Consider the following 22,965-nt stretch of genomic DNA (forward strand, 5'->3'; position numbering starts at 1 on the left):
AAATGTAGATCCGTGCCAAACAGAGTTATAAAGTCATTCAACTTTCTCGTGTGTTCCACAAGAGCAGAGCTCTCTTGCTTCCTGTAAATCTTAAGTCATTTATTTATATGTATAAAAAAGTTGGGTTTCCCGCTCTGCAGAATATGATAGCTGATTTTGTTTTTCGTTTTTTTGTTTCCCCACACAGGAAATGGAATCCAGCTTAGGCCTGTGTTCACCAAACAACCTGGCAGCGTGGTGTTCCCCCTTCAAGCTGGCGAGAACCGCAGAGAGGTGGTGTTTAGCTGTGAGGCCCAGGGACACCCCCTGCCCTTCTACAGGTAACACTTGCAGGCATAATTTGATACACATGCGTTTTGTGTGGTTTTTGGTTTTGTGATGCTGAACCTTCAGGTAATACCCCAGAGCTTTCAAGTGCAACATTTGTACCCAAAAACCTGTGCGAAACTGGATTCATTGCCCTGGGAAAACATGGGGATTTGAGGACCTTATGGCTCGCTGCTGCTCGCTGCCGGCAGTGCTTAGCCTCGCTGTCAGTCATGGTTAACTTGAGAATGATGAATTAATTAGCCTTAGTTGCTCCTCAGCCATATATTTGCATTGTTGCATGACATTGATCGGCTGGAGAATCCAATTTGAGAGCTTCCTGTCATCAGTATCAGTGACCACTGAAAAAGATCAAGTGACCCCAGAGAATCTCACACCAAAGCTTGGCTGCCATTATGACAGAGATGGAGCGAAGAAGAAGATGAAGAAGAATGAAAAAAAAACGAGCGGAGTATATTTCACTTACCAGAAATGATGCGGTGCAAGATCTCTTTCTATATCTCTGCTTCGGGCCTGCTACAGTTTAATGCTTCATGTAGAGAATCGTTGCCAAAGACTGCACAGACGGTGCCACCGGGCATCAGATTTGGAGGTTATCGTTACACAAATCGCTTGATAGACGGAGGTGCAGGGAAACAGTGGCTGTTCTCCGCCTTTATTCAGTGCACTGACCCTGTGTGGTGGAGCCGTCCCTCCAGGGTGTTGTGTTAGAAGCAAATTGATGTCCAGTTCCTCGGCTGCGAAAAATGATGACAAATTAAAACAAATGGCCAACGATGATTTGCGATGAAGTGCATCGAGTGCACACGCTATTAATTCATAATCTATCAAATGGGGCCACATAGATGTTGTACTCCTGTCAGTGTAATTAAATGCAAATTGCAAAGCCAAGCATTTAATGTGTAATAGGTTGAAACGATCTCTCATAACATCAGCATATGCAGCCGTTAATGTGGCTTGAAGATCCTTGGTGCTATGCCTAATGGACACAAATTGAAATGAATGTACAAATCGTATCACTTGGATAAACTGGAATACTTATTAAGCAATCAATCGCTCTTTCACTGTCCAGATAGTCCCACTTTTTAAAAATTAAACCCAATTTACGAGTTGAATCTGAAAGTTTTTTTCCCCCCTTCTCAGTTCAAGTTCTGAGAGCGTGCCCGGCTCCATATCAAAATAATTTTGCTTTAATTAGCTCTTTAATTAAAGAAAGTGCCACCAACTATGGGAGTTTATATACCACATTAGGAAGTGATTCTCAGATTGATCACAAGCTGTTGTGTCATTCTTTCATCCCTTTAAAAGGACAGGACTGATATTGCTGTGTTTGTTCAGTCGGCACACATAGGCCTGTCACGATAACACATTTTTCTGTGCGATTAATTGCCCCAGAAATTATTGCGATAAGCGATAATATTGCCGTTTTGACACCATTTTCAACTTATATAATGATAATGGCATAATAATGCAAGTACACCCTTTCGAAGATCAATAAACTTTTATTTTTAAAGAACACTGGAACTGGACATCTGGAAGACATTTAAGAAAGACTTTTTTATTGCCAAATATATGAACTGTTTAAAGTAGATTATAAATATAAATAAATACAAAAACTTTTTAACTTAAAACTATGAATAATATATGAACTGTTAACAAAAGTTTACACTATACTTAAATAAATAAAAATAAATACAAAACAGACACACTCTGACTCTGACTCGTGACTGGTGCCTGAGCCAATTGAGACCCCGTGTCGCAGGCAGGCTTCCGCCCGCCTTCGTCCCCCCGAACGCTTTTGTGAAACCTTTCTCGCCGTGGTCTCCGTTCCTCCCGCCCCGAGCCTTTCCAAGCCGACCCGGAGCCGTCGCGGCGCACCACGGAGGAAATGCGCCCGGCGGGGGCCAGCCAGCGCTTGGGAGAGGGCTCGCGAGGAGATCCTCCCACACCTGCACGGGAGCCCTGACGCACACGGGGCGCGGGCAGCGCGGAAACAAGAGTCTGTCCACCGGCAGCCGCGGCCGACTGCCGGATGGGATCTGCATCGATCTCATTTTTAGCCTTATGCGAGCGGAGTTGACGGAAATCCGTCATAGCGACGGAAAACTTTAATCCCTGAATTTATTGCAGCCGGCAAAAAATTATCGCTCATTTTAATTTATCGCGCAATTAATTGATTTATTGCATATCGCGACAGGCCTAGGCACACATCATAGTGCTGTCATTGCTATGGGTATATACCTTTTTTTTCAAAATAAAGGTCACTTTTGACCACTTTGGAAATTAGTTTTGAAAAAAGGTTGTGGGACCTTGTGAGTGTTCGGCAGCGGGACACCAGGTGCTGAATGGCTTTATTTCAGGGGTACCAAGGACAAATTAATTTGTCTGAGACTACCCGACGACACCGCCACATCGAGCTTGTCACCATGGCCCCTGGATTCATCTCATCTGGAGCCCTTGGAACTGTTCCAGCTGCAACACCAAATTACTAAATCAATCTAATCAGTCAATCTACTGTTGAGCACCTCTGTGCTGCATAAGCCCCCCCCCCCCCCACTTGTTCCCTTTCTTCGTCAACCCTGCCTCCTACTCTCTTTGTCTAAATCTTACCCATGGAAAAAGAAGGAGGAAGAAAGATGAGCTTGAAACCTCAAGCTTGTTTTTATTTGTTCCTCAGAGAGCTGTGAATATCTCATTAAGACCAAACAGTCAACCAAACTGCGCCTTATTTATTTGATAAAAAACCTTTTTCCTTTTGCGAATGTCACTTTTCTTGTTAGACCATGTTTATGCCTTTACTTTTTTCTCATCTCATTCCATTCCCTCCCTGTATGAGAATGAAAGTATTTGCACGCTTACTTTCCCCGAGTGTAATGCAAACAATTTCCACAAGCAGCTGAATACATTAAACGAAACAGAATATGATTAGAAACTTTTCCGCTAAACAAAATCGAGGAGTTTGATGCTTTTTCGTGTGTTTTTTAAGCTCTTTGCCGTTCCCAGTTGATGTAAACAGAACTTCGGAGTCTGTGTAAGTATTTAGGAAGTTATGGTCACATGCAGACTTTGGTTGAACTGGCATCAACAACGCAGCAGGTCCTCCTGGAAAACGAGCCGCAATTATGCAAAGTGAACAACTGCAGGCCTTCCTAAATCAAGCCACAGAGACAGGCATTCTGCTGCTCTCTCTCTCTGACACACACACACAACTGGAAAATAACTGGACTTGTGTATTTATGTAAACAAGGGGTTCAATCAGGAGGTAGCTTTATCCCGTGCTTTGCCTGTAGCCAACTTGTTTGAGCACCCCACGTGACAATCACTTGGAGGGAAGTGCTTTGATGCCGGTGAAAGTACAGTCCTCACGGGCATTGATAAGGGAAATGCCACAGGAATTTGCAAAATTTGATCAGTGAGCAAGACTTGTGTTTAAAGTGACTAACGGGTGAGCTTAAAATTATAGTATGTTTTGGAATGATCATGCTGCTGATTGCCGACGTTGTGCAGCAGACTGTGTCATGCCTGCTTTAGCCAGAATAATAACTGGTAATAGCCTAGGCCCCTGGGCGGTCACTTTTTCCATCACTTCAGTCTTTTTGCATCAGCATCCGTCTGATATCATTATTCTGACACCAGGCACGTGGGGATTTCAAAATACAAAGCACCTGAACTTTCTGTTGTGTCATGTGCTTTCCTTCACAGGTGGAAGCTAAATGACTCTTTCATCCTGCCGAGACCAGGGTCACGTCACTTTCTCATGGGAGGAAACTTACACATCAGCCATCTGAATAAAGAGGAAGATGTTGGCGTCTATCAGTGCCAGGCATCAAACTCTTTTGGAACCATCGTCAGCAGAGAGTCCAGTCTGCACGTAGCATGTAAGTAGAACGTACACTGGTTTTGCAATTCTCCCAAAGTCTGGTCACACATCTTGAGGTGCACTACTACATACAAAAGAAGATGTGGACAGAGTTTTTAGGATTTACCGCAAGTGATGTCACTTAAAGCAGCGTCTGAAGGGATTGAAAATGAAGTGACCTTATCTGACTTCTGTAGCCCTCTCCCCACCAGCTAGATTGAAGCTTTCGGCTCAGACCGGTTATCACAATACAAATTGTCGTATAAGTCTTTGTGAACATTTTTTCTTTCACATTTAAAGACCGATTGTTGCTCCTTAGTGGATAAATACAGTTAATTGTGGTTTTAAACATACTTTATGTGAAGAAAATGATAAACACTGGCCAAAGAGAAAACTCTGCGATAGAATATTTAAAAATGAAATGTGATATATCTCGCACAGTGCTTGTGCAAAGTATTTGTGGTGATTGGGAAATTTACACAAGACACACAAAAGCCTCTGACCAAACTATGAGCAGTCAAGTTGCATTGTAGGTAGTGGAAGTAAAAGATTTTGACGAGAGAGAAAAATTGAGCAAGTAAGGCGGAGTGCAGGGCAAATATTTTGTTTGCCAACTACAGTTTTCAGCACGTTAATCAGGATCATTGTATTTTACTTGTATTGTTACTTGTAACCACATTTTGCAAAATCTTCGACGTTGATTGTTCTTATTACCACAAACAATTTGTGTTACGTTCAGTTTTATTATTTCACCTCAGTTAAGTTTCGTTCACCTCAAATCAAGTTCAGATCTTTTTGAGTTTATCTCAGTTTTTGTTGCTTCAAAAAATAAAAGTTTAATTAAGCATCAGACGTTTTGGTTCACTGAAACTATAATGACCCAGTAGGATTCACTTAAAATTGTTTGTTGTCAGATCTTCACTAACAAAAAAACAACCAGCGACAGGAGACTCTTACAGTAGGCCGATACAGTTAAGGTTACTAATGAGGAAACGAGTTACTCACATTATCATATCCAGTCGTATAATGGCAAAACTTTTTTTTTTCTTTAACAATGATTAAAGCTCCTCTGCCGGTGTTTACTTTATCTGGTGCTTTTAAACTTCTCACACCCTTGTGATGAAGACTGCCTTATTGTGTGGTGGGCCTTGACAGACCCCAGTGTGGTTGATGCTTTACAACCTCCATCTATCACATTTTATAAGACCTGAGTCTGAGGCCTCTCTGATGGCAAGGTGAACTTGAGGTCTCCACTCTTGATGGGCAGCCCATATCAAATGACAGCCCTTATATCTGTGAACAGATGGTGCAGCTAGATTGAATTCTGATGTCTGTGTCTCTGCCACAGCAGACACGGAGATGATGCTGGGCAGCGAGAGAATCAGAGGTATCCATCTCACCACTGTTTGGCGCGTCTTTGTCTCAAAGCACCACTCAATCTTCAGCATGTTTAGGGCAAATCTGTGTCCTGGGCTGCTCAAGGGCTGTTGATCATATTCACAATTCCAATTAGTTTCCCAGTCCTGACCTAAGCTGCATGTCACTGTGATTAGTTTCATCCATCGCCCGGGCCTGACCTGGAACCTGCGGGTTTTGTCAACGGATGAGAACAAGCATCGATGCTGATATGTCATACATCTTATTTATTGCTCTTGGTTTAACTTAATTAAGTGTGCCGGATGATTGAGCGGGTCTCAGGTCAAGGGAATAATTCATTGGAGGAGCCGCCTGTTATGAGTCAGTGGTGTCATTTGTAACGGACTCAGAGTGGCTCAATATGACACTAAGGGGCTCTTGTAATAACTTCATGAGACAAGAACCAAGTTAAGGACCATTAATGAAGGGAATACAAGGATCAACAATAACATCCATCTCCTAATCTTTTCAAATCTGAAGCCTCGGCTGCACTGGATGCTCGAGCGTCTCATGTGCTCACTCTGGCGCCCATTTTAACAGGTTAGAGCAGCAGCATGTCTCCTTCGAAGTAAAAGCAATGTAGCGTTTCTGTTGACTCAATTAATTCTTTAGTTTTGACAAGGTTTTTATTGTGAAATTTCTGCAAGACCGGAAGATGCACAGCTTAATACCATAGAATCCTGGTATTTAGTGGAGAACATAGACCTACTTTTATTCAAGTAAATGGAGCAGTTATAGAATCCTCACGTAGGAGCTCCGTATCAGGCAGCTGGCAGACACACGCTCTCCGTGTCAACAACAGACGTATGCTAGACGCAGCAGATCAGCTACGCAGCCGTCAAGCGCATCAAGTGCGGCCCAGGCATGAAAGCCTAGAACCAAAGCTTTTAGTCCCCGCTGCAGAAAACAGATGTAGAACAGTGATTACAACATTGTGTTTTTTTTAATATTAAATAAAATATTCATGCTGATGAAGGACGGAAGATCAGTGTCTTAGATTTGTGCCAACTTATAATGTCCTGCTTCACACTTGTATTGCTTGAGTGTGCAGCCCCTCTATAAAAGTTGATGCAGCCTACATTTTAATCCCCTGAAAGATGGATGATATAACAGCTTCTGTTACCATCTGGTCGGGGCTTAAACCTCTAAACGTATAAAGGTTCCTGATCCTGTTGACAATACAGACTTAAATGTTTAAAAGGTTCTGCTCGCCTGCTGGGACCGCGCTGCAAGGAATAATCTAGTTGGTTATCAAACCAGATTGAGTTTCCTAATCTCCCAGGGATATTTTTTTAGCTGTAAGTGAAAGGATTTTTCACCACTGCAAGATGCAACATCATACAGCAGATTGCAAGGCCTGCACTACAAGCAGAGTGTATTGGATGTCTGATCCTGGAGAAGGAACATGCCACAACCGAGATGCCGCATTGCTTATAGAGCCACAAGGGTAACACCGTGTTTAATGAAGGATGAAATTGCTGTATTTATGAAAGAAATGCAGGACGCAACTCCCTTGTATCTCGGTGCTCGTGCTTCCTCCTATCAAATTCAGGCCTGTAATTGCACCTCATTTGTATTTTTTCCTACTGGCTCCAGTCGAACCTAACTGCCTTATTTGTATAATTACTTTGCAAGATTTCTATCTCTTCTTTTTTTCTTCTCCTTCTCTCATTTCCATTAGCTTTGTGCTCTTACACATTGATGTTTCCTCAGGTGAAAATTAAGTCTGTTTTCAGCTGAAATGCATCTGAGGAAGGGACAATAATGTTTCTCATCAGCGCTGTGATGCTAAGTGCTCAATCTGGGTCTCTAATCATCTGTCAGGGAGGAGGGCGGTGGACATCTCCTGAACGCTGCGCTTCGCGGCGGTGGTGTAATTGTCAGGAGGGAGCAGCGGTCGGGCTGTGTAAGAATTAGGCCCCTTTGATGTTGATCACTGCTCAAATGTCACGTGTCACTCACTGTTAGGGCCTCACTGCGAGACACCTCTCTGAGAACAGAGGAGGGAGAGGAGAGGGCAGGGAAGCAGACAGACATGAGAGGGGAATCATTTTTTTATCATCATCAGTAATATTCATTGCAGTTATTTCATATATGTTTGCTTTCATGATAAGAACTTGTTGATGGCGGCTTTTTGGTTTCATGGACTAGACTTGTACCTTTTGACTTGGTCAATAAAGACTACAGATACGACATGTCAGGAATATTGGCTAGCTGTAAATTACTGTAAGTTACAAGTAAGTTCAAGGACCTCCCATAGATAACTGTGTCCACTATAGGATTTAGTCGAATAAGGTTAGTGGTTCTCACCTTTTTGAGGGGTTACTGCTGTTTTTTTGTTTTTGTAAGTTTCCTCACTTTTCCACACATGCAAAATGAATACACGTTAGGTATTACTACATTCACTATTGCTGCTGCTGCTGCTGCTGCTACTACACTACAAATGATAGCACCACATTTTAACCAGAGCCCAAAAAGGTTTCATTTGCGCAGGGACAGGATGGAAAGACAATCTCATAAGTAGAAATGCACTCAGTGGAGCACACACCTCCTCAAATGCAGTTCCCTTAAATTCAATCACACTGCACCAAATTTCTCTCATTCAAAGATTTTACATTCCACACATGTCTAACTTTTTTCAACAGGATCCATGGATTATTTCCTGGGAAATCTGTGAACTTGTTGCAAACACCCTATCTTACATTGCTAAGAAAGTGTACAAAAAAATGTTTTCTCTGATCTATACTGCATGTTTCACCAAGTTACATGGAAATTGGTTAAGCGGTGTTTTGTAGAATCTTGCTTATAAACAAACAAACAAATCAACACACGGACGGGTATCTCTTGGCGGAGGTAAAAACAGCTGCATCAAAAGATATAAGGGATTTAAAAGTGAAACAAATCATTCAATAAGTAAAAACTAGCAAAAACATTCATAGCAACAATAATACATTGATGTCACATATTATGCAAATGCATATGTCTCACACATGTGGTCCAAGAAATGGAGTTGGTCTTTAGTGCAAGTCAAGTCAGTTATAGTGTTCTCATTCAATACATTTATATTTGTATGGCTGCAAATCATTATCCTTCATTCAATCATTTCATTATTTCAAGGCACTTTACATGGTAAGATCGAGACCGTACAATATTATAGAGAAACCCAACAGTGTTCCCATAATTAGCACAAGCACTTGGCGACAGAGGAGAGGAGAGGAGAAAAACCTGAAAAGATATCAACATAATTTTGTGAGAATCGATTTAGAATCTCCTTAAAACATAACTACATAACCACCTCCTGCCTTCGCACCCCACCTTTTACAGTTTCCTACTTATTGAATTTTTGGTAGATCGTAAGGCACTTTCACATTCGAAGTAATTGAGAAAAAGGTAGATGGTTAGGTGAAAGTTTTGAAAATGGTGGCATTAGTGGGTGAAGATAAAAAAGTCTAAATGATTCCAAGGCTCTTTCCTTATATTTCTACAACCCTTCGGTTAATCAGAAATCACATTAAAAATTCCTTTTAGAAGCTCTGCTGGGCGAAGCTTCTAGTAAATTTACATTATGTAGAATTAAAGGTAGTGATGGGGAGATTATTTATTCACCCGATCCTGCTGTGGCTGCTCAGCTTACATCAGAAATACAGAATAACCCTTTGTTCATTAAAAGACAGAAGCTTAATGGAAGCAAATTAGCCATAGTTGAAGAACTTCATATAAAGAAAGTTTTTTGAAAGTCTTTTTTTTCCCTTTCGTCCAAAGGCAAGGAGACAAATGTAACCACATCACAAATTGTCCTCGAGCTCAAACTCTGACAGAATGGCTTCAATTTCCCCTTTTCTGCAATCTCCTCTCATTCACCACAATGGGTCACATTGGAGTAGCAAGTCCAAATAAATGCAAATTCACATCCAATTTCATGGATCTGAAAACACTCAAAATAGCCTGAACCCGGCCATGAAGAAGCACACGGAGGTGCAGAGCCATGATAGGCTTGATAAGATGATCCACAGGGTGCAGAACAGCTTGGGTTGTCAGGCATTGTTGGCTTTTAGTGTGTCTAGCTCATTTACGCCCCGCCATACTCCAAAGGAATATTAATCAGGAGAGCTTCTCTCTCAGCGTGAGTTGAGCAGCTCGGGATATTTTCGACAATGTGAGCCTGCTTTGGTGGAAAAGAGTTCAATCTGAGTCTATGTGTCGTTTATAGTACCAGCTGACAGAACGGGTATATAGGGACAAAATCACCCGAAGCGGGAAGAGACGTCTGGCCCGATATGTTTCTGTCTCATTATGGTAAAATGTTTGATTTGATGTATGCCGTTTTCCGACACTTGTGAGACATTGTGCAGCCCACCGCAGCTCCTCACACACACACTTGTTTAGGGCAGATGACTGATGTCATGGTTGTTTCATAGCATTTTAAAGTCGAGAACCATGTTCACATGCGCATTTGAATTACTTAAATCATATATTACATTACATTTCCTTTAGCTGACGCTTTTGTCAAAATATATAGTTTGTTTACATGATTTCAAAACAAACATAATGCAATAATTCAAATATGAAATCATCAATTTGCCGTTCAAAACATATCCATATCCCAGCATTACCATTTCAAAACTATATGAAAAAGATCCTTCTTTTAGTAAAAAAGGTTATTTCACTTTTTGGTTTAAAAATATCCAATATTCTTTCCATATTTTAGCTATATATATATTTAACGTATTTTTTCTGACGTATGACATATATGTAGAAAATGTGATCTCACACACACACGCACACAGTTGGTTTTATTATAGTGTGCCATCTGCATCAAGCCTGAAATTGCTGTCCATAGCTCACTGTAGAGAGTGTGTGTTTCTGAACATTCATTGGCATGACGACAGTGTGCAGAGTAATAACCACTTGATCAAACATTTCAAAATCCATGCTCCAGTAACTGCATACTGGGATTTGAACCTGCCAGAGCAGCTATAGTTTAATAAGTCATCAAATAACTGGTTATCTCTCTAATAAGCTCATACACTGGTGGGAAGAGGTAAAAAAAAAAAAACACTGTCCTTTTTTAGGTGACCTATTGTGACATAGCTCAGGCAATGGGTGAAAAGCAGTGTCACTCACAATGTCCATCACTTCAATTCAGACTGAAATGTTTATCGTCATGGGACGTTTCCCAGATGATGTATCATCATAGCAGGGTTACGCTTGTGGTTTTGAATGGAGATGGGCCTTTATTTCAAGCTGCACCAAATTTGACATACTCTGACATAAATTCACTAAAGGTGCCTGATCTTTTACATCATCACTCATCAATAATACCAATGATTCCTTGGGAGAACAGTTGAAATGACAAAAAAATCCGCAAGTTTAAGAAATTGAAAAACAAATTTCCTGGATCCACGACATGATCCAGATCTACATCAAAGTTTAATGGGTTCCTCCTTGACTTTTATTGCATCATTCCACCAAGTATTATGGAAATCTGTAAAGACATATTGAGTGTAATCTTGCTGACAAACAAACCAACGAACAAACAAACGGATAGGGGTGAAAACATAACCTCCTTGACGGAGGTAATTATTGCTAGATTCCGTTCTGCTGCTATAGTTTCATGGTCCTGGTATCATTCCACTTGTTTTGTTTTTAAGCTGTTGGTGTCAAAATCTTTAAATAAAGCAGATTAAATATGATTATAATTTTGGATGATAAGTCAAATCTATCTCTGTCTCTCTGGCATCGACAAAACCAGTGTATTTATAACTGTGAGGGATGGTCTTTACCAAGTATTGGATGTTAGGACAGAGCCAAAGCTTAATTTGGTCGAATGGCAATCAGGAAACCTTCAACAGCAACTTATTATTGTTTCCTTACTTCGGTTTTAAATTGATACTGTGATTAACAACGTTAAAATCTGAAATTGCGTGAAGTTAGACTGGCATACACATTGCGTAAATATGGGATAGTGGTAAATTAATAGATTCCTCACATTTACTCTGGAGCTTCATCAGCTCCAGGGGGATTTATAGATGTCTTGCTGAGGGAGCCTAACTGTGCCAAATCTGTTCATGCACAGAGAGGATGTAATTTTGTGTTAACCATGGATCATCCATAGATTAAGAATTGGCCACTGAGGCATTCACTCAATCTGTCGGCACCGAATATGAGATCTATTCATTAATTTGGGAAGTAAATTAGGAGCTTCACGTTATTTGTTTGTGAGCAAAAGACAAAGAAAAGCTGTTTTCAATTGTGATGATGAAACGCTGTTTTACTGGATGCTGTGTTCCATTGCAGACGGAGTCTGCAGAGATCATGTATTTATGATTTAATATGCAGAGGGCCGCCCTGTTGTGCTTGTATACCAGATCTGTCACTTTTGCATTCTTTCTCTCCCTCCGTTCTTGAATTGTCTTGATTATGTTGTTATACGGCAGCTGCACATTTGGCTGCGCTGCCTGCCATATCTACAAGAACCGCAGCAGGCGAGAAAAGCCAAAGTGTTCAAGGATCGCCGTCTCTATTCGCTTTCTCTCGGCAGGTTGTCAACAAGTAATCGGTCTCCATACAAATGATGTTTCAGTCTTAGTCATTTAATTGTTGCTGGTCTGTGTGCACTGGATGAAACACAGAAAGTGATAACAATGTGCAGTTCCAATTAAATTCACTCATGTGTGACTTATACTTGAGGAATTGCTTTTTGCTCCAGTCAGAAGTGTTCGGGACTTTATAGCACCACGTCTGCATTTATGCAAACATAGCATTAGTGGTTCATGAAAATATGCAAAAGTTCTGCATCACATGTCTCAGTTATACTATGGTCAGTGTGAAATTATTGAGCAACCATAGATCTGACTTGTAGGGCATTTTTACCTCTGTACACAGCTCGCCATGTTTATTTTGTTTTTCCTGTGTGTTTATGGCTCTAGAAGGAATTGATTATTTCGTGTTATTGCTTTTGTGTTGTGGTAAACAGACTTGGAGAACTTCAAGACGCAGAGGAGAAGTCCAGTGAGGGTTCGTGAGGGTCAAGGAGTGGTTTTACTGTGTGGCCCGCCACCGTACTCTGGAGGTAAGTTGTTTTTTTATTCTCATGTGAAGATACATACATTTGAATCTCCACCAGTTGTAGCTGCAGATCAGTTACACTCAGTTTTAGTTAAGAGTTCAGGTCCTACACACAAATGTAGACAAAGTGCAGTATGACTTGTCTGATTCTACATCTCGCTTGTTTATCTGGATGAAGAGGAAGTCGTGTTTTGTGCGCTCCCCCTCAGATCTCCTCGCTGTTTGTTTGTGTTGTTGAGATCAGTGGAGTGAGTCATTTTTACTTTGGGACACTCTGGCCCGTGAGTCTAATTTTCTGTGGGGGCGAAGGAAAACTTTGGCATGCAGAGTGGAGAGGCTGTCTGTGGCTGGGTCCCTGCCAGGCGGAGTAATGGTGCATCTCTCTGAAGGTGCTTTGTTTGCTTCAGATCAGCCCTTTGCTTTCCATAACATTATCAATGGGTGTAAGCATCCAGTGCTATTAACTTCTGAGCAGGGGTCTGAAGATTGGCTTCTTACTCTTCCAGTCAGCGAGGCTGAATGGAATTCACCAGTGCAACATACTGTCACAATGTTAAAGCATCAGTCTTAAAGAGTATGGTGACTGTGTTTTTACTGTTATGTAAATGACACTCATTACACGATAAGATAACAGCAGCAGATGCACCACATTGTCTTCAGGAAATGCAGATGTTCTGGTTTTGCGTCCACACCAGCGACAGCCAGTGGCATTATGTTTTTTTAAGGTTGTTTGTACTTCCATCGTATGAATGCTCAACTGGATGATCAGTGTTTTTATGTCAAAGGTACATGTAGACTCACAGATTTACTGATTGGATTCAGGTGGTCTGAGGACGAAGGCCACAGCAGCTTCACAAAAACACTTATTCAGCCTCTTGAACACGATATCTCAAAACTGCCTTTAAGGAATATCTTCAAATTTTGACCAGTTTCACCTTAAAAAAAAAGCAAGAAACTAGAATTACTGCAATGGTTGCCAGAGGCGCACAACCACAGTGCAGTAAGTGTAGCTTATTATAATCTAACAACTTTTGGAGAACTTATTTAATGAAGTTTTTATTTTATTTTCATCTTGTTTGATTTTAATCAATTACTTTGCCAATTTCAGGGATTGCAAGCAAACTGAATCTTAATCAGTTTTATCTTTTATATTCCAAACAATTGTACAAAAAAACTTAATGTGCGATTTATGGATAAATGTAACACAAGTGACAGCAAAGATTTCCATATAATTGTATTGATTCCCATTGGATTGAAAGCGGTCTACTTTTATAATTGTGCAAAAACAAAATACTTCTGCTTTGTTAAACAACAATACAGTGTGCCACTGAGATTCAGTAACAAACAAAAAAAATTGCTTTGGCTGCTGGATGCTTTGCTGAATGTACGAACTGAGAGCAAACAAATTGGTGTCATTTTAGGTAAACTTTAGTCAACTAATTCGTGTTTCACTCCTGTGTGAAGCCACACTGTTCAGCTGCTGCAGAGAGAATATTATGAGGTGTTTGTTTGCAAACCCAACAGTGGGCTTATATTTGTAGTGTATATGTTATAATGAGACATCTCACCCTGTGTTGACAAGAAAAGCTGGAACAATGAGCCATATGCTTACATTTGGCAGCCTCATTGCATGCCGGCTTTCTTTATATTGTCGACAAATCCACCGGTGCAAGGTGTCCAAATGCCAACACATGTTCGAACCTGCTCAAAAAAAACGAACAGCAGAATTGTCAGGATTGTTGGGCTGCACTAGCTGTGTCACGCATTGTCCAAAATATTGTGAAAACTCAGGGCACAGCGATTTAAATCCAATGGTTTATTCATTACTCACAGGGAAACAGCGCCAGTTTAGACAGGATGATGCACCAGATGCAAAAATCCTGTCTAGCTCTTTTCTAGAAGCATGATGAATTGTTTGTTGTGAAGGTGATCGTGTATTCACCAGGCTAATGTTTACGATTTGGAAGAGGAAGATTGCTTCCTCTTTATCGAGGAGCATTGGCAAGGCGTGTAGGGTTCCCTGGACAACCGTTTGGGTGAGCCATCTTTTCAGTGATGGGCACAGAAATGACTTGACATTGACTGACTTCTCCTTGGATAGATTACATGGGCTGAATTCTTGCTGGTGAATTGCACACGGCACATAAATATTCGTAAGGCTGACAGAAAAAGAGGAGGTAAACAACCCTTATTTATTTCCTTGGAAATATATTGATGTTGTTTAATGAGTCACCTTTAAATCACCTTTCAGTCAAGAAAATAATCTGTATTGTTTAGATGTTTAATGAATGCCGAAGTCAGTGTAGGTCATACCAAATATTGTATGGCTGTGCGGTATATATTGTAAGCAATATCGAATGCTGCATCTTATTCTTGCAGCATTATTCTGTCTGTCAGTTAGTGAGTTATTTATACACAGTGAAGGCACAGGTGTACGGAGCATGAATTTTAATATCTACAGGTGGTAACCGTTTCTATTTAGAGAAAGTGATTTGTCGTTTGTAATTTCATTTCCCGACTGAGTAAGAACCATCCCTGGATTTTTGGCATACTGCGGCCAGAACATATATAGATGTTTGAATCACACAAATATAACAGGTACAGTGTTTCCCCTAGGTTTACAGCTTTTGGGGGGGGCTGTAGAGCGTCGCGCGGGGGGGGGGGGGGGGACACAAAAACTTAAGGGAATCAAGATGTTAATGTGTTTCTTTTAATGATTTTGAACTTTACATTGGATTTCTGACCAGCGCTGACAGGCTATTCTGTGATGCTCAGACATCATGTGTTTGTCCAGTTTGTCCTTTCTGTAGGACTGGCAGGGAGACTCTATAAAGGGCCGGGTCTGTTTTCCTCTCACAACTGCCTGTCTATGCTGTCTACGTATTCGACAGAACATTACTAAAACCAAAAAGAAAACTGAAATAATCCCCTATTCATTCTCTATGAACTGTAATTTATCTATCTATTTATTTATGCATGCATGTATATATGTATGTATGTAATGTATGTATTCACTGACTTCCATACGTAACCTGGATTGCCGGAATCCGGTAACATTTTTGGATCCAGTACTTATGTTTATCGGGTCTACACGAAGCCCTGTCACGAAAACACGGAAACGCTGGAGCGGAGTGGTTGAAATCGCTATAAAGACGTCATGGAGCATGCGCATGAAGTGAAAGAAGACAAAAGTCGAGATCCTACTAGCAATCTCCGCATAACGACTTCTCTACCACCTGAAATCACTGTTACCACAGCAATCAAACAGGACTAGTTAGAATAGAGCACTTCGCCATAACCCTTGTTTGTGTTAAGTTAACGTTTTGAAACTTCCGTCTGTAATAAAAATATTTTCACATCAGATTTGCCGGTTAAACAGTGATAGAAGGAAGTGACGAAGCGGGGTTAATAATGGTTCAGGCTGTGTGTGCGCGAACGTGTCTGTGTGTGCGCGCATCTGGATGGAACTCCGCCGTGCGCGATACAGAAAGCAGAGGAGAAATCTAACCGCGCGACCATGTCGAGACAGAAATGCAAGCTATAGACCTGTTTTATAGGAAATGTAACCTTAAAATGATTTATGTAGAGATCTGGCGCTATATTAAAAAATAAAAAATAAAATAAATAATTAACTTGACCTTCCAGGGGGGGCGGGAGGTCCCGTTGGGGGGGCGCAGCGCCCCCCTAATAGAATGGTAGGGGAAACACTGAGGTATAGGTTACAAATTAAGTTAGAATCCTTAAAGACTTTCTCTCTAAATGTCCAAATATATCCTGATGGCCAAAAAGGTGACCAGAAGCATGCTTTTCTGCTTTATCCCAACGGTGCATCATATTCAACATCACACATTTGCAGAAAACTGAGGAACTCTCTCACCTCGCTTTCTTGCCAGATTAGCGCGTTCACCCCTGTGTCACGTTTCCATAACTACTGATTGAAGCTGTAGAGGAATAAAGCCCATGTCTACTACAGAGTCATTAGACCGCGGAGAGAATGCTGATTGCAGACAAAATTAAGACAATAAGAAATAGTGGGTGTTATTGGGTGTCCTGGACAGGGGAAAAAGAGGCATAAAGTCACATCTACAGGTTTTCACATGACGGGTACAACAGAACGTTTTTTTTCTTGTTAGATTTGAGAGAGGTTTTATTACATACTTGAGCAAGACCAAGAAAGGTTCTGACTTGAGGAACCTACTTATTCTCATATTTCCAAACCTCACAAATGATTCAGGAGGCTGCTCCTGAGCTTTGGAAAGCACTGGACGTGTTGAATGACCTTGTTCGCAGGTCGTGATTCTCGTAATGTGAACAGCTCACCTGCATTTTAAAGCACAAAAACACATCTGATGATGAATCCTGTTTTATTTATATAACCATCGGGTGGGAGATTTGCCCCTGTGAGAAACTCTGCAGTGTTCCTGTCATTTTAAAAACCTCACCTGCTAATCAAGTGAATCATCTCAGTTATTTCATTCTCCTACACATTGTGTACTTTGCTTTCAGTTGCAGTTTATTTATTTATTTATTCATTTGACATTTCACTGATGAATTGTGTTGTTTTACCTTCTAACTAAAACCACTGGTTTAACCAGCAGGGCTTCTACACTCGTTCTTGCTTTGCTCTCTTGCAATAAGGGAATTTGGGGACACATTGTACTATTGACGTAGATTAAAATGTACCCTGCTTGTTTATAAACTCATTTTCATAATATCCCCCAAGCTTATGATGTTGGACCTTGTTTAAGAACTTCAACTGCTTTGTTGTAACTGCGATCTTGCATATTTGACAAAATCTTGCTTCTCAAATGTTAATCAACATGGTTGGGTAAAAAAAATTGTTTGGAAATATAGTATCTGGGTCTTGATGTTCTTGTCTTTAGGGGAATGTTAATAGATTTATTTGAATAATTCATATTCTTGCATCTTGTCTGTCATTTGTTTCCAAAACTTAGCTCTGTTCATTTAGGCTTGAAACCCTGTGAGGGCTTCTCTCCAATGTGACACTGATCATTTGGGACGACAGTACCTGAGGGTTTGTTGTCAGTATCCTGCTCTGTGGCATTGAACCCGGCCCATATCTGTCACATTCAGTCTCATACAAAGCCTTTCCCTGCTCTTCAAGACAAACGATAACAACATCCACACTTACATATAATTAATAGCAGCATATTTTTTTCTTTTTCTAAGATGTAGCTGAAACACAAACCTATAATACTTTTTGTGCCATATGAGCCACATAAACTCACACTGCGACTGTAGAAGATGCTTCCTCTCGTTAGATGAACATAATATTTTTTGATTTTAGATTTGATATCATTTGTGCCGATTTATGTTTATTCACAATGGGTAGCAATTGTCTTTACTGCTATTGTCATCACACGATTAGCTACAGTTCTTCTGAGTTTTTGTTGTTAGAAAGTAAAGAATGTAAAAGTTGGTTAATTTGTTCAGGCATATTGTGAGTTTGCCTGACTAGGGGATCCAGGAAGGTACAGCAGTTGCAGGCAGGCTCAAGAAACGTATTTACATTAAAAAATAAGTTATATTTACACAGTGTAAGTTCGGATTTCGTGTCCTAAAGCAAATAGGGTTTCCCCTATGTATTTATGAAAATCATAACATCACATGCACACAGTTATGGACAATGCTCTCTCTACTAGACAATAACCAGATATAGTGCAGATCTTAAATGTGTCTCAATCCAAACCGTAGACTGCACATAATCGTGGATGACACCTCTCAACTTTCTCCCACTATCCAGAAATGAAGTCAAAATATTCCGGGTACTTACGCCATCATCTTGCCAAGTTTACATAATTTAGAGCCAGAGTTCTGAGTGAGTGATCATGGGATGGACTAAACTTACTGTAAAAAATAGTACTTAGATGTACATTAGGGTGATGAAAGCTGCCTAAAATGACAGAAAATATATTTGAAAGCATAAATAGAACATAAAGTGTCTGGTAAATGACTCCTTTTACCATAAATGTATTGTCAGAATGAATTAATCTAACTAACTCAACCCGTCCGTGTAACTGTGACAATATGTTTTGCTATTAATAAACCAACATTAGTAATTAGTGTTGGAGGTTAAAGATGGAGGTCATGCTCTTTTAATAAGCACGCTATAACATTTACATGTGTCTTCACTCACTTTGTCACAAACATTCAAATGTTTGCATAATAATCCTCGACACAGCAGTGGAAATACATTGATATGTATATTGTGTGCATGATTAAGTTGTTAATACTCTGTTGCATGTGTAATAGCCAAACTGATCAGTCATAACAAGTGGCAGTTTTATGAACGACTTTCAGATGCCTTGGATAAAAGGAGTCATTTTACTTTGTCTTTTTCCTCTTCATTTTCTCTTGGTAAGCTATTTTGACATAAAAATAAAACAAGACATAAAACAGAAATACATTATTCGAAGGAAACAGAGACACATTTTGCTCTGCAATGTTCTGAACTGATGAATAACTCCAACAGTCACATGCAATGCAAGAAATCTGCTATAACGTGAAATACAATGTCAACAATGTTTGGGAATGGGGGTGAACGGTGAGTAATTGCAAATGTTGTTCAAATCCGTTCAAACTGGGTCAGTTTTCTTCCCTGCGTCCTCACTTTGAATACACACAGCCGGAGCCTGCTGTTGTCCAGCGGTCCAGTAATGTACAGACTGCTTTTATTTACACCAGCAGCCCCCTCCGTGCCCTCGTGTTGTGATGGATCACGGCTGTTCCTCTGGAGACCTAGCGCAGAGTTCACGGTGATCCATTTTCCAGCAATATTTTCGGCAGCTGTCACCCTAGATAATGCCTATTGATGGAGATGTTGAGGACGTTGGGATGTACATTAGGATGAATCATATCCAATTTTCCAACACTTTTGCTGCTAGAAAAGGCTGCTCTGACCATATCTGCTGTGGTAATGATGCATCCATCTAGATTTAGTTATATGCTCACATTTATACAAGCACAGTGACATTTCCTTGTCTTGTCTCGCCCTGTGTTTGGAATACAAATATGAATGGATACACTCTGCCTGTTCACTTTAGCAAGAAAGAAAAAGGAGAATATAATGTCAGATGTTTTTTGAGTTACTACCAATTTAAGTTGTTATTTGGAAGAAGGCATTTTGAACTCCGGCTGTGGCTGTGTAGTCAAATGTAGTTTGGTTTAAAATTGAATTAGGTGTAGTGGAGAAATATTGCTGCATATTTTCCAGATATAATGCAAAATATTTATAAAGATCTTGGTAAATGTGAAATCCATTCAAGTAAATTATATGGATGTGACAAATGCATGGATACACTGAGACAAATAATGGAATGCTGATTTATATTTACAGCCACATGACTGTATTGTTGCACATTTGAAACAAATAAAAATCCTGACTGGCATTTAAATAGTGTTGCGAATTGAGAAACATGCTCCTATAAAAGTGTGACAGGACACAATTCATGCTCAGCACAATGCAGCCTTAGACGAGGATCTGCCTCATCTCCCCCTTAAAGGATTTCAATATCCCATGCATGATTCAGGAAGCCATTATTTCATTTTAACGATGCCTCAGAACCCACAAGACAGCTGCAGGAAGTAGTTTGGTACGGCGGGATGCTCTAAAACTGTACGGCAGTTTGGAGTTGCACTTAGAGAGTGGCCAAAATATTGCCAATTATCCAAGAGGAGTCCCAGCAGGGATCACCTACTGTGCTGTCCCATATTTGCATTGGACATCGGAATGTGTCGTCTTTTGCTTTGAGAGGGTCAGAATGACTCTGGCTCATGCGAGACGTAATACACCCTGACCTCCTTTCGCTAATGGAAACGGGCCTTTTAGATTTACTCAAGGCTGAAATCACTTTGTTCTCTCTATCTAGCGCATCTACCCCAAAAACAGAGGCTGCTCACTGGCCAGGCACTACGCACATAGCTTGCAGGGATTTCTCCCATGCGCGTGACCTGAGCCATTTCATAGAGTGAACTTGTTGCGTGTTTTGAATACAGATAGGTGGCCCTGGTTAATAGCTCTCACTGTTCAGGCAGCATACTTTACGAGTTCAAACTTAACACAAGTTGTGCATGTACTTTTCTTTGATTCAATACGCACTTGTGCAAAGCCCCCGCTCTGGATTCAGTCTGTCCTTGGCCTGTCATGTTCCATTTCTCTTTCCTCTTCTCAGATCATTAAGCTGGAATGGATGCTGCCTGTTCATTATACACAGGCTAAATGGAACCACAATGAAAATCTGCCACTCACTGTCACTCATGATCGCATTATTCCATTACCGCACATCTGCAGGAGCCTCTCAAGTCAAACCATCAAGTACGACCAATGGTGCTTTGCACTTACTATTTCCTGCTTCCTGTTTCTCTCCATCAATCTTGAACTAACCAATCGGTGACCTCTTACTTGTTGTTGCTCCAGACTGTTGTGCCATGCACCTTTGGAACGTATTGTTTCAAAGCAGACATTAAATATAGATATGTTTGTCAGGATGAGAGCTAGGATGTATTATTTAGAGGAGGAGACAGTATTACAGTGTGGGTCAGATGGATCAAACCAGGAAATTCGGGTTGGTACAAGTCACATAGGTTAGGACAAAGTTCATGGCAAGAGATGCTTGTTGAAACTGACTCTTTTTTATTTTGTGTCTCAAAAAGGTCTATGGAAGTTATCAAGGGGTTGGTTCACCATTTTAACATGCTGCTGAAATATAAAGCTAACAGCTTGACATGAAGACTTGAAAATACCTGGACTGGCTCTGTCCAAACGGGATTTTTTTTAAATTTTCCATGAGCTTTTTGTATGGATTAAATTGAATCTTGTGTATTTAACATGTATCTCACTTGTTACACATAGACAATATAATTAGTGCGCTTTACAGCTGCTTTTAGGCAGATGGCAGAGCTCATGCAAGTCCCCGTTTCAAATCTTTGTAGGGAAAATCTCCCATCTGTACGTCCCTGTTCCCCTCATGTGTGTATTAACTGTACTGACATAAGAGGGGTATTGACTTTGTAATCCAACTCTTGGCAACAAAGTGAAAAATCTTGCTTTTCAAAATGCCAAACTAGTTCTTTCATGCAACAGCAAATCTATCAATAACTAGAAATTGTGAGCATGCATATGAAACTCAAAGTAAACTGAGAGAGAAAGGTGGGACTGCACAATGTGGTCAAGGTTTCATTCTTGTGTTGTGTTCGTGGGATGAACCCAAGGTCAGTTTTTCCTTCACTGATCCAACCCACATAACAAAGAAAACTCCCACTCTGTACTACTTGGTAAAAAGGCACATTCTCACATGCACATCACTCATTCTCAGGATTCTATGTCATGGGATGATTTGCAAGGTTTGCAGTAATATGTCAAAGCCCACACATCCTCTCGTCCCCTAAAGAGCAGAAGGGAAGAATCCTGAGTCAGTGGGTGAGTGTCCAGCTCACGTCTCAATTATTCCCTGTGCCGTAGTGCAGAGTCATCACTTAGACAAGTTTTTACCAACGGCCAAGATTGCTTTTGGGACAGGGATGCAATATGGTCCAGAGCAATCTATCCCCGTGTCAATATGTCATAACACCATCATTCGTTTTTATAATGTTGCTGATAGTTAGTGCAAAGCTTCTCTGACTGCACTCCATTTGGTTGATAGTACAGGGAGTCTTTTACAGAAACTTGTTATCATGAATGATTAATAGTAGACTTGGTGGTACCATGCTGAATAACATGGTCTGTATTAGAATGGTTTTATTAGATATTATGTACTGTTTTTATGCAGGAGCTGCAGCTTCAGTGTTGATTTAAGGCCCTTTGCTGCCACAGGACAGCCACACAGGGAAATGCTTGTTGTTGTGTTTTTTATGTTCAACCACTGTCTCTGTGTTCAAGTCATAAATCCTGATAAGAGTTATGAACAAAGAAGGTAGATAAAATTAGATGTAATCAAACAGGGAGTAATTTGATGATACAATTACAGACTTATTGTACCTTACTTTACACCTGATCCGACAAAATACTGTGGTGGCCAATCAGAGAGATGCACTCACACATTCCTGGTAGATAACTTTGTAATGTGAACTCATGATGATCACTGTCAGTCTTTCCCTCCTTTATAATCCCTTATCACTTTTTAAGGTTTTGGTTCTGTCTCAGTATATGTCCTCACCGATGCAGGCTTCCACTGTCTTAAAGATATAATATCTTCATTAAAATGCCAAAAAATCATTTAAACTTATGTACTTATTATGTTTACTGTGGAGACAGTATGAAAAACCCTGCTTTGCTC

General features: G+C 40.4%; 1 protein-coding gene across 1 annotated transcript in view; it reads left to right on the forward strand.

Moving 5' to 3' along the window:
- The window catches only part of cntn3a.1 (contactin 3a, tandem duplicate 1), a 60,515-nt gene that overhangs the window by 2,751 nt on the left and 34,799 nt on the right, over positions 1 to 22,965 (forward strand). The window contains exons 5-7 of the mRNA XM_061074627.1: positions 188 to 320; positions 4,030 to 4,205; positions 12,579 to 12,674. Of these exons, the coding sequence (XP_060930610.1) occupies positions 188 to 320; positions 4,030 to 4,205; positions 12,579 to 12,674 (405 nt within the window). The remainder of the gene's footprint in view (positions 1 to 187; positions 321 to 4,029; positions 4,206 to 12,578; positions 12,675 to 22,965) is intronic.

The sequence above is a fragment of the Limanda limanda genome, chromosome 7 (assembly GCF_963576545.1).
Source record: "Limanda limanda chromosome 7, fLimLim1.1, whole genome shotgun sequence".
In the NCBI taxonomy this organism is placed as follows: Eukaryota; Metazoa; Chordata; class Actinopteri; order Pleuronectiformes; family Pleuronectidae; genus Limanda; species Limanda limanda.